Source organism: Peromyscus eremicus, chromosome 4 (genome assembly GCF_949786415.1).
Source record: "Peromyscus eremicus chromosome 4, PerEre_H2_v1, whole genome shotgun sequence".
NCBI lineage: Eukaryota > Metazoa > Chordata > Mammalia > Rodentia > Cricetidae > Peromyscus > Peromyscus eremicus.
In genome coordinates this window covers 129665869-129679080 of record NC_081419.1, presented here as the reverse complement: position 1 = coordinate 129679080, position 13212 = coordinate 129665869, and the positions used below count along the sequence as shown (strand labels likewise).

General features: G+C 47.4%; 1 protein-coding gene across 1 annotated transcript in view; it reads right to left on the bottom strand.

Moving 5' to 3' along the window:
* Positions 1–13212, bottom strand: part of Cnbd2 (cyclic nucleotide binding domain containing 2) — a 55230-nt gene that overhangs the window by 24534 nt on the left and 17484 nt on the right. Inside the window, exons 5-7 of the mRNA XM_059261760.1 lie at positions 10770–10926; positions 10119–10270; positions 7823–7961 (exon numbers count right to left, since the gene is read on the bottom strand). Coding sequence (XP_059117743.1) covers positions 7823–7961; positions 10119–10270; positions 10770–10926 — 448 coding nt within the window. The remainder of the gene's footprint in view (positions 1–7822; positions 7962–10118; positions 10271–10769; positions 10927–13212) is intronic.

Below are 13212 nucleotides of genomic sequence, written 5' to 3'. Positions count from 1 at the left end.
TATCTTCTCATAGAAAATTCAAACACCCAAAGAAGCATAAAAACTATACACCACACCGACACAGACAAAAGCCACTACCAACAATATAACGAGACAGTTGGCCATGCTGATAACTTCAGGTTACACATCCTGTTGATACTGATGTTCCCTAACATACATATATACATACATATATATTATATAAACAGTATATAAATATACATATGGATAGATACATCTTTTAGTTTTTCAAGATAGGATTTCCCTGGGTAGCCCTGGCCATCCTGGAACTCACTCTGTAGACCAGGCTGGCCTCGATCTCAGAGATCCGCCTGTCTCTGTCTCCTGAGTGCTGGGATTAAAGGCGTGCGCCACCACCGCCCAGCGACTTTTATAATTACTCTGCAGTTAATTTCTGATCTTGGAAATGGTCGCCTGAGGAGCTAGAGAGATGGCTCAGTAGTTGAGAAAACTGGGCTGCTTTTCTGGGTCAGCCAGGCTCAGTCTCCAGCACCCACACAGCAGTTCACAACCAGCTGTAACTCCAGTTCCAGGGGATCTGACGCCCTCTTCTGATCTCTGCAGACACCAGGCACACACATGGTGCACTTATGACATGCAGACAAGACACCGTACACATTAAAACAAACAAACAAACAAAAAAAACCCTTTTTAAAAAAAAGCAAAAAAAAAAAAATTACCTAGGTTCCCAATGATGACGTTTACCCCTCAGGTAACTCTAGCAGGTGCAAATGCATACTAAAGCAAAGACAAAAGAGGAGGAGGAGGAGGAGGAGGAGGAGGAGGAGGAGGAGTGGTGGCACACCTTTAATCCAGGCACTTAGGAGGCAGAAGCAGGCGGATCTCTGTGAGTTCTAGGCCAGCCTCATCTACATAGCAAATTCCAGGCCATCCAGGGCTACATAGTGAGAGTTTGTCTCAAAAGACAAACAAACAAAAAGAAACCCCAGTTACACATCAGGCCAAACATATTATTCTATACTATTGCTTAGCACATTATTCTATGCTAATTCTTTATTGGTATGTGTGTACATTTTGTGTGTGTGTGTGTGTGTGTGTGTGTGTGTGTGTGATTCTCTATCTTATTTTTTTGAGACAGTTTCTCACTGAGCTTGGAGCTCTCAGATTCATGAGACTCCCAGACCAGGGAATCCAAGGGCCTGCTCTTGTCTCTCCTCAACATACAGTTGAGTAAAAATATCAGATGTATGTACTAAAGTTATTCCATTTATATGAGGTTCAGAAACTGGTAAAAGTTCTCTGTGGTGGGGATAGAGAAGCAGCCCAGGGCTAGAGAGGCAGCTCACAGGTTAAGAACACTGCTTTTCTAGAAGACCTGGGGTCGATTTCCGGCACCTATATGGCAGCTAACAACCATCTCTCTATAAAACTCCGGTTCCAGGGACCCAGCGCCCTCTTCTGGCCTTCACAGGCACTTCACACATGTGGTGCACAGACACACATGCAGACAAAACACCCATACACATAAATAAATCTCAAAAGTAACCTGTGATGCTATTGTAATAGGAGTGTCTTTGGGGGAATTTTGTCTGAGAAAGGGCACAAGGCTATCTTCTGGAGGCTGGAAATGTTCAGTATGTCAATTTGGTAGATAGTTGCCAGGTTTCAAATTCATCAAGAGAAATAGTTCAGATCGGCAATTTTATTGCATAAGTTACACTTCCAGAAGACATTTTTAGGTTTATATAGTTTGATGGGTGTGTACCTGCTTGTCTGTATTTGCATATGCAGGTACCCTAGGAGACCAGATGTTGCCATCTGATCCCTGAGAACGGGAGTTGTAGGCAGGTGTGAGCTGCCTGATGTGGATGCTGGGAACTCACCCAGACCCTCGGCAAGAGCAGCCAGTGCTCTTAACCACAGCCAGCTCTCCAGGCCCCAGAAAACATTTTCTAAAAGATTCAGATTTGGCTGTTTCTAATTTGTGAGCATTATCTATAACTTTTATTTTGTTCAACACAGCAAAGCCCCCAATTTAAAACACAAAGTCCTCCATCTTTCCAAAGTCCCCTATTCTGGGAATGGAAATGACTCAGTTCCAGGTAACACACAATAAGTAGAAAACTCAGGATAAGATTAGGAGAACTATTGTCTTCCCTCCTCTCCTATGCTAAACCTACAGACTTAGGCTTACTTCTAGATGACCTAAGGAAAAAACGACAGTGTAAGCCATTTGCAGTGACTGACTGCCTATGCCCTGCACAGCAGGCAACTCCAACATGCATCTTTAACTCTTTTTGTTTGGTTTTTTTGGTTTGTTTTTCGAGACAGGGTTTCTCTGTGTAGTCCTGGCTGTCCTGGAACTCGCTCTGTAGACCCGGCTGGCCTTGAACTCACAGAGATCCATACCTCCACGTCTCCCTAGTGCTGGGATTAAATGTGCGCGCCACCACCTCCCAACATATCTTTTAATTCTTACAGAGGTCACTGAGGCAGCTCCCTGGGCAGGTAGTGGGATGGGGCTTTTTCATCTTTAAATTGGACACAGCCTCCTTATTAGCTTGGATCAGTTTCCTTAGAAAGGGGGCTTGTGATGATCAGAGTAAAAACTTGAATTCCCAGCATTCCCTTCTCCTGCTCTTCTGATCCTGGGAGTTTGCATCAAGATATGAGTCTCCAGGCCAAGAGTGGCAGCACACGCTGTAGTCTTAGCACAACAAAGGCTGAGGCAGGAGGATTTCAAGTTTGAGGTCAGCATGGGATACACAGAGAGACCCTGCTTCAAGAGGAAACAAGAACAAAGCAGTCTAGCATACATTAGGTCTCAGGCTTGAATCCCAGCACCAGAAAAAACTGCTAAGTTCCTTTTACTTCCTATCTTTATAGAAATCTTTTGCCTCTTAATAGGAACTCTAAGAGACACAGATGGGTTGAGCTTTAAGGCTCCTATGGGAAGGAACAGACATCTAATAAGTCCTTGCTGTATGCCAGGCACTGTCCTCGGGGTTTCATTCAACATTCATTCAACAAATGCTTCTCACCCAAGAACTGCAGATACGAGAGAAATGATGATTCCTTTCTGGAAAAGTCTCTCATCAGTCTTTTATTGCATCCGATACTTGCAGAGAGTTCAACCACGTGTCCCAAGTGGCCCAGAATGGATTGATTATGGGCATTAACTGTATTTGAGATACCAGTGGGAATCCTATTCCCCAACCTCCCTTACAAGAAGTCAGCCACTGGCGGCTGGCTTCATCCTCAAGTGCCAGGAAGCACAGGAGCCGGGCTGCTGAGGAAGTCCGAACAGGCAAAGAGCCAGCTACATAGCAAAGAACAGTGAGCAAACAGAGCGGTCCCTTCAGAAGAGCAGGGGCGCCTCAGTTCCAGCTAGAAGACACACAGGATCTGGTGTGCGGTTGCCTGTTCTAAATTCTCAGAGCCACAGATGAGAATTGTTACATAAACCTTCACACGAAAGGCCAGACTTCAGTAAAGCACCGTAAGGAACAACATGAACTCCACTGCTGGCCCGGGGGCCCTGCCTGCAGCCACACTGTGGCCTTTGTATTACGTCCCCTGGAGGGTCACCTGCGGCACGCACTTCTGTGCAGGTTTTGTGGTGAACCAATCTTTAGGGAGAGACAGGAGTTTTCCTTTTAAAAAAGTACTCTAGCATGCTTCAGAATTCTCGCTTTGTCAACTACCAACCTTCCTTCTTGGACTTTTGGATTTAATAGCTGGGGTGGGAGGCTTGAGAATTTTCATATATATACATATACATATATATATATAAAATATAAATAATATATATGGAGAAATAATTATGGTGCATCTTGACAATAAAATATTATTCAACACTAAAAAGAAATCAATTCAAGAGACAAAAATTTCTTAAATATAAACTTCTAAGTAAAAGTCAAATCTGAAAGGCAATGTACTCTAGGATCCCGACCTATGGCATTCTAGAAAAGACAAAGCTGTAGAGACAATAAACACAGACCTCATTTCTGGCTGGGGGGGGGGGATAGGTGGGATAGGGAGGTTCTAGGCTACTACAATTATAATTGGATACAGGTCACCAAATAGTTGATAAGACCCATAGACTGTCCAACACAAGGAGGCTGTCCTGAAACTCTATGTAGCCCCGGCTGGCCTCAATTTTGAGGCAATTCTCCTACCTCAGTATCCCAAGTGCTGGGATTGCAAGAATCCAGGCACACACCACCGCACCTGGATGACACTGCTTTGTTCTTTTCTGGACTTGGTTTTTTTTTTTTTTTTTTTTTTTTTGAAGCAATGTCTTATAGCTCATGCTGACCTCAACTCCCCAGATAGTTAAGGATGACCCTGAACTCCAGCTCTCCCTCCCAGTGGTGGGGTTACATCAAGCTGCCACTGTGGCTGGCAGAATTTGTGTTTCTCATGAGCTCCCGAATGTGGGTGCTGACTGGGCCCCACCACCTTTAGAAGCCATGGATTGGTGGATGAACATAAACCAAGGAAGCATGTGCTTAAAAAGTTATTTTTAAAAAATTTATCTTACTATTTTTAATTGCACACACAGGCACGTGTGTGTGTGTGTGTGTGTGTGTGTGTGTGTGTGTGTGTGTGTGTATGTGTGACTGCAGTTGCCAACTGAGGCTAGAAGAGTGTGTCAGATCCCCTGGAGCTGGAGTTACAGATGGCTGTGAGCCACCTTACGTGGGCCCTGGAACCCCTCACAGGTCCTTTGCAAAAGCAGTACATGCTCTTAACTACTTAAGCCTCTCTCTAGTCTACATTTTTAAAAAAGATTCTAATTATTAAACTAGTTCTTATTGCAAGGCTTTACGAAGTCAATGGTCCCATTTTACAGATGAAAACAACAAAAGACATTCCAGCTGGCAATGGTGGTGTTGATGCCCGGTCCTGTAATCTCAGTGCTCCAGAGCATAAGGCAGAGGACGAGAAGTTTAATCCAGTCCCTTTTGAATGTGTAGAGACTGGAACTAGTCACTTCAATTTCAGTTCCTTGGAGCAAAGGTCTTGGGGCTCTTTGGGTCCCATTGATCCATGCACTTAAATGAGGCTGGTTCTGGGAGGCGCCGGTTACCCACTCCTGCGCTGGCTGGGGGAGTGGCTTCCTCTTTGGCCTGAGTATCAGGTATTTGCAGTTCAGGATCTGTTTCTGCAGGTTCCCACGCCCCTCCATCCCTCCACTAGTTCGCTACCTATTTAACAGCCTGTGATAAATCCCTTTTTGCTCCGTGTTGGTCAGACTTCTTCCCTCTAGGCCTGGCCCCTGAAGAGCAACACTCCCCCTAGTGGCGCTGCTAAGCTTAACAACAGGGAAAATACACATTTACATGTTCATGTACATAAATGCTACCTTCGGGCCAGGTGTGGGGCACATGTACTCCCAGCACTGGAGAGTTAGAGACAGGAGGATGAAGAGTTCAAGGCCACCTTGGGCTACAGAGGGAGACCCTGTCTCCAAAATAAAACAATGGCGGATATATGAAAATATACAACTAATAAAAACTAACCTTTAAAAGGGGATGGGGATGTATCTCAGTGATAAATCCCTTGCCTACTCTTGTGAAGGGCCCCAGGTTCAGTCCTCAGCACAGCAAAAACAGGGTGTGTCAACACCACTTTACAGAATCAAATATGCACACTGTTGAAATTCCACATAGCCCGCCAATTCTCAGCAGTTTTGATGGTCTGTCCGAACTCCGCACTGATCCATCCTCACCAGACCAGACAGGGTTTGACAAGTGAAGCCAGGGGCAGCATTTCCCTAGTGAGTGTAATCAAAGTCTCACCCGCCGTCTGTCTCTGACCTCTCTCAGCCTCACATGAATGATGTTCAGTAAACTGAGACTTCTTGCAGCTCTCACACCAGCTTGTCAAGGGTTGTGAATTCCTCAATGACTGAGATAATAGAGGGGCACACGCCACAGCACAACTGTGGAGGTCAAAGAACAACTTTCGGGAGTTGGTTCTTTCCTTCCACTGGGTGAATTCCAAGGATTGAACTCAGTTCATCAGGCTTAGCAGCAAGCTCCTCTTCAGATTAAAGGTGCGCACCACCATGGCCAGCACTGTCTTAACTTTCTGTTCCCCACTGAGGTGACCTTTTACTGTATAATCACCAACGTCATTACTGTTCCAAAGTCTGTGCAGGATAGGTTACAGTGCAGAACCTCCCAGAGACAAGCCCTGTCCTTGGTCCCCCGTTCTGCAGTGACACTATGCACTTCTGTTTCCTGCTGTGGGACTGCAGCACACTGACGCTCTCTGTTAGTATCTTCAGCAGTGAATCAAGGCTTGGACAGGAAGAGGCTTTGTACTGCGATTCCACGAAATGAACCAGACCAGTTTTCAGTTCTGCTTCTGACTGAAGAGTTCTGGAGCAGCTTGCAGGAGCTGCATGCATCCAAAAGAGCTGCAGCTGTTACCCTATGTCTCCTGTGCAGGTACTCTAAGGTGTCTATAGATGCAGTTATTGTTAACAAAACAATTCAGCAAAAAATAAGTATTGTGTTACCAACTCATAAAGTACCTGAAAATGTAACCCTCAGCTTGGGCCAGCCCATACAGGCCAGCTCTGGTGCACGTCCATCTTCCTTTGATCTCTGGGTTCAATACTTGAGGTTCATCTTCCTTTCACCTCCTTCAGGAGGCTTCTTTAAAGCCTCCAGCCTTGCAGCTTCCCCTTCCCCAGTCCTTGGAGATCACTCACATATACCTATCACTTGGCACTTGGCGTTGACAACTTTGACTATGCGCCAGATTCAGTGGAGGAGACAGACAGAGAAAACATCTTCTCCAACATTGTATCCACTCACATCCTGGACCAACACAACCTTGACAAAAATGCACCAGATCTCTTTGGTGACTTACAGTATAAGGAACCGGCAGGTCAACTCCAATCCCAGTTCTGGAAGGGCTTTGGAGTCAGATAGACCCAAAGTGAACCTTGCCCCCACCCCACCCCCACCCCAACTCTGTGACCTTGAACAGACATTTCATAGTCTTGTGCCTCAGTTTACTTTTCTGTTAAATGAGAATGAGGGCCCTACTAATCTTTGGGAGGTCACTGTGAGACCAAAATGAGCCACAATGTGTGAAACATAAACAAGAATTTAGCTACGGTCACCCATAGTCTACCAGACTAAGAATATCAAGTGGAAGGTTTCAGAAATACACAGCCTGTAGGTTTGAAGTTGTGCACCCTTCTGAGTGCCTACTGTCTGCCTGGGACACGAACCATGACCAACGTATCCATGCTGTATGAGCTGCCCACTTGTGAGGTACTCTATAGCTCTCTGTTATCAGCTCAACTGTTGTAGTAACCATAGTGCTATGGTCAAGTAACTTTATTTTACTTAACAGTGGCCCAAAACACAAAAATTGTGATTTTTGTGATACAAATATTCCCAAAAAAAGGCTATAAATTGTTTCTTTATATTTCCTCTTACATCATCACAAAAAGGGTGAGGACATAGTATTTCGGTATATAACAATTCTATTTTATGATACCTTAATCTCTTACTGGGCCTAACTTATAAATCTGAATACAGAAATGTATGTAGAGAAAGATGTAATCCATAGGGAGTTAGTTAGGTCCTACACATAGTTTCCAACATTTGATATGCATTCCCATCCCTACCCACAACAACAGTGTTGCACTGTGTATCCCAAAGCTCCCATCAGCCCTCTGAGGCAAGCATGCCCTGCTTTGTAGACCTTAAATTGGTGTGTGCAAGGTCAGAAAAGTACATGGGCTGCATCTACTGTAGAACTGGCTCAGACCATGTCTGCCTGGCTTTAAGCTGGACCTGCTCTTCCCAGCTTCGCTCCCTGCTCAGACTCTCACCTTGCAGATAAATGTGACAAATGACGACTCCACAAAGTCTTTTGCCACCAGCTGTCCATGTGAGAACTTCTCCAGCCTCCCCAAAGCTACAATCTGCCCGAGTTTCTCATCAGACCAAGACTGGAACAGATCCAACTTCCTGGGGGAAGAGGGAAGCCTATTAGAATTTATCACCCAGTATTAGAAGGTTCCAGAAAGGGGCCTTGTTCTTTGACTCTTGAGAAAATGCCTGGGGTGGGAGAATTCACCCCACCACCTGCAGTCACCTCACCCCAGTCTGTGGTCAGCATCCTGCATTCCCTCAAGCCTTCCTCTTCAGCTGAGTGGCCCCCTCCCTGTCGCTGCTCCGCCATCCGGGAATCTTCTTTCTGACTCCATTTCTGCTACACCCTACAACTCTGGCTCACAAGCTCTTCCTATAGAAAAGAAGATGAGCTCAGGTAGTTGCTTGCTTCAGCACACTGGCTATTTGGTTCCCAGCCAAAGAGTCCTGCCCTAACTTTTGGTCCTGGAGCTTTCACAAATCTCTAGCTGCCTCTGGCCAGTAAGCTTTGAACATTTAGCTCAGAGCCTGGGGAGAGGCGAGATGTCTGGAGTCTTTTGGAATTGTTTAAAGGCTCACTACAAAGCAGCCATCTCTTCCCCGACCTCACGCACCATGAGTCACAAGCTGCCTCTCTCTGTTTGGTGGCTTCACGGGGCTGGTAACAATGATGTGTTTCTCTCAGTTCTAACATGGACTCAGGGTGACTGAGCTAGTTAACTCAAGTTGGCTCACGCATCAACCACACTGAGTTCACTTCTGAGCATCACATGGGAACAGGGTCCACACCCTGACCTCAGAAGGATCTCTAGAAAGGAGGAGGAGGAGCATGCCCAGAAGAGCACAGTACCTACTGTGTGCCACGCACTGGGCCTTCCCCCCATCACTTCATCCCCTCTTAAAGTCTAGGGAGAGACCTGTCATCATCCCCATTTTGTGAAGCAAGAGACTAAAACCCAAGATTTGGAGCCAGGCGGTGGTGGTGCATGCCTTTAATCCCAGCACTTGGGAGGCAGAGGCAGACGGATCTTTGTGAGTTCAAGGCCAGCCTGGTCTACAGAGTGAGATCCAGGAAAGGCGCAAAGCTACACAGAGAAATCCTGTCTTGAAAAACCAAAAAAAAAACAAAAACAAAAACAAAAACAAAACAAAACAACAACAACAACAACAAAAAAAAAAACCCAAGATTTGAAGCTCTACCTCGAGTTATCTTAGAACCCGAGGGTGTGGATTTGAGCTGGGCCCATGTCCTGGGCCCAGAACAAATTGATACAAGCTGTGGCTTGTAAAGCTCTTGAACAGTGAGCTGCTAAACCACAAACAAATAAACTGTAACACACTACTAACTAGGCCTTAGTAATCTAGTTCTCTTTCATAGCTCATATTGCATCAGATCATGTTCCTATATTTGCTTTGCTTCACTCTGTTCAAATAAGCTCCACTAAATTTAATTATCCATGGAATTTTCCTTTTAATAAGCCTAAGAGCTGAGGTTGGGTGTCAGACCCATTTCCCCACAGTTTGCGCTCTTCTCAGACTCCCCGGCCTTTCCAGGCTCCATCCCCTCAGCGATGCTATCTCCCAGGCCCAGCCACAACGGCTGGACCCCTCCATCCAGCACAGCTTCATTAGTTAACCTTTATTTGATGAACATCATGTATGCTTAGCACTTTTACAGCAGGCAGATTACAATGGCGGCCAAATCTGGTCCCTGTTGGCACACTGCCGTCAGCCAGGGCATACACACTATGAAGGAATGACCACACAATGGAGACTCACAGGATGGATAGGGTTTGTAAGGGACACGGGATGCAACAGAATGGCAGATGGGCACCCTGTCTATCTGGGGTGATAACAGAGGGGCTATGTTAGTGAACCTGGATATTGAGACCCTATTAGACACGTCATCAGCCTGAGCCCTGATACTCTCATCTACACACTGAGGAAAATAAAAGGAACAACCTCACGGGACTGGACCTGAGGAGACTAGATGTGAAACAAGTACAAAGCACTAGCACCCTGCCTGGCCCGGCATGTGCTCAGTGTGTGTTAGCTGCTCTTGTGTTCTGCTGTCCCACAGGAAGAGAGAGCTCAGCTGAGATCTGAAGGCATCCTTGGATTTGGCTAGATAGAGAAGTTGGGCGGGCGTGGGTATTTGAGAGCACCTCAGGCCACCAGCAGCCACCAGCACGTTTCCAACCAAGGGCACGGCCAAACACAAGCAAGAGGAAAGATCTCGAATGAGGTGGTTACCTAAAAAAATTGTACCGATAGCGAGTTTCCTTCTGAACTTCATCGTCCAGCTTATTTGCAACGAAATCCTCCCGGTCGACAACCAGGAACTCTGTTTCCTCCATGCAGACCACTGTGGCTCTCCTGACTGCAGTGCTCAGAAGGCCCATTTCCTGGTGGGTGAACAGGGACAAGAGCAAGTGAGGCCACACCCAGTCCTGTACCCATCTTCCCACCGCACCCAGTCCTGTACCCATCTTCCCACCGCACCCAGTCCTGTACCCATCTTCCCACCGCGGCCCCTTCCATACTCCCACTCACCCCCACCCTACCACCGCCCGTTCCCTTTATCTGTTGTTTGTGGGAAAGAGGTCTGCTACAGGCCAGAGGAAGAGGGCGAGCTGGAAAAGCCTCTCTGTGGAGTCTACGGCTTCCCTGTGTCAATGGTGCAAAACAGGGACTATACTCCTTAAGTACCATGTGAAGAGGTCGGCTTGGACATTGCGCAGTCCGACTCATCAGCGTTTGACAGATAAGGGCCCTGGGGTGCACGGGGGCCAGTGCCTTGCACAGAGGCTGAGGCGGGCAGGGCTTGGATAAGGGTTGGAGCAGGAGTCCTGTCATACCCCAAGCCCAGCCCAGGAAGTGAGGCCCTTCCCTGGACCGACGTACCCCGAAACAGCCGCCCTTGCGCAGCAGTGTTGGGTGAGGGTCAAGGAAGGCGCTGCTCCCGTCTTCGTCCTCGGTCACGGCAACAGTGCCCAGGTAGATGAAATAAAAACTATTGCCTCTCTGCCCCTTCTTGACGATCACACGCCTGCGCCCAAACCTGGGAAAGGTTTGACTTCTAACTAACAAGTGCTCCAGACTCAGTGCTTGCCGTGTGCTCTGGGACATGAAGGCACAACCTCGGGGTAGAAGAGACCTCAGAATGGCGCAGCCCCTGCCTGCCACTCTGGACCCTTCCCTCGCACCTAGCCAGTCTCCTGCCTCAGTTGTGCTGAGGCATCCTGGAAGCAGCAGCTGCTTCAGTTTGCCTCACGGTTGGTTAAGCTTAGCATCCGTGAGTGCTCCTGAGAGCACACGCCGAAAGACTAGGGTACCCAGCACAGCAGACACGGGGGAGACTGAACAGTGGTGAGCACTGGCTTTAGAGTCACACCAGGACCCGCATCCTGGTTCTGCACTTGGCTGTGTGACTCTGAGAGGGTCATCTCCTCTTTGAACCTCAGTTTCTCTTGTCTGTGAACTATGGGTGACGCGCCTAGGAAGAGACAGATAAAGGGGTTGGTGGGACTGGTGGGGGTGGGGTGGGGGGGTGGGACTGTTGGGGGGGAGGGGGGTGCTAGATGCCAAATCTGACAACTCAAGCTTGTTATCAAGGAAAAACCCATGTGGTGGAAAGAGAGAACTGTTCCCTCAAGTTGTCCCCGACCTCCACACAGGTGCTGCAGATAGGATTTGTTAGCAGTCCTCTCTCTCTCTCTCTCTCTCTCTCTCTCTCTCTCTGTTTTTTTTTTTTGTTTGTTTGTTTGTTTTTGTTTTTTGAGTCAAAAGCTCTGTGTAGCTTTGGAGCCTGTCCTGGATCTCACTCTGTAGACCAGGCTGGCCTTGAACTCACAGAGATCTGCCTGCCTCTGCCTCCTGAGTGCTGGGATTAAAGACGTATGCCACCACCGCCCAGCCCTTGTTAGCAGTTCTTAAACCCAGACCCCACTGATGATCCTAGGCAAAGCCAATCCAACAGAATGAGATAAAGGAGGAAAGAAAGAAGGAAAAATCCCAAGCCTGACCCAAGAGATGCTCTTTCCCTCTCCAGTCAGACTGAAGGGCATTAGGAGCTATGACATCTTAGCATTACAGGGAGGGAGACTGGGCCTAGGAACCCGGGCCTGTCCTGCCAGCTACCAAGAGGCTGAGGCAAGAAGATCTCCAGCTCGGTCGGGGCTTGCCTGGGCTACAGGGTAAGTTTAAAGTCAGCCAAGACAACTTAGTAAGACCCTGTCTCAAAACAAAAAATATGAAAAAGGGCTGGGGGTGTTCCTCAAAGGAAGAGTGTGTGAGTGCAAGGCCCCAAGTTCACTCCCCAGCAAGAGAAGATTAACAGGGCAGACACAGTCCTGCTTGTACTGACCTGCTAAATCTAGCTGAGACTGACTTTTCAGGGGAGCCTCAAGGCCTTCCTGGGGCTGGGTTTTCTTTATAGCTGAAGACTTCTGTCTAAAGCGCTAATTCCCAGTCCCAGGAATGACTAACAATTAGCAGGAGGTTTTAAATGATCCTCACTTTGCTTAATCTCCACCCAAATCTCTCTATTCTTAACACAATCACCATTATCATCACTTCACTAATGAAAATTCAAGGCTCAGAGGGTTAGGTGGCTTGCTTGGAGTCACACTGGGCAGCTGTGGCGTTATCTGCTTGCTCTATCACTTTCTTTCTTCCCTCCTGACACCACTCAGCCAGCTTGCCTTCCCTTTCCTTCCTTCCTTGTCTCCTCACTCTCCTTCTCGTCCTTTCACCATGGACTCTTCACAGAAAAGAGTGAACTGCTCTTCTCCCCTGGACTTGAACAAAGCAAACGGTTCTCTGCCTGGAATGCCCTGGTCTACATGTCTTTGGTCAAATCTACCTCCTCTTGTGTGGGAGCCCGTTCTCGGGTTCCTCGTGGCTTTACCCAGCAGGTCCTCATAGAGGATGATTAGACCACGGCCCTGAGTGCAGGTGTCTGAGATGGTCTGCACTTGCCTGTGCTGGGGGAGGAGGTCTTTTGCTCCACCCCTTGGTGTCTCTATAAAAACCCTGGGGCAGAGACAGTCGGGGCCCGTTGGAATAGGTTCCAGGCCCTCTCGAGGCTATCCTTTATTTTCTATCTGTTTATCTCCGCGATATTCTCCGCAATAAATCCTTCTATCTAATATTTCCTGCTGCTCGCACTCAAGAAAACTCTGGGGAACTGTGGGGGTGGTTGGGTAAACGCCCCACAGAATGGCGCCTGAACAGGGACTAAAGAAAAAAGAAAAAAAAAAGGGACTAAAGAAAAAAAGGGGGGACTAAAAAAAGGGGGGACTAAAGACAAATGAACAGGGACTAAAGACAAAGTAATAGGGACTAA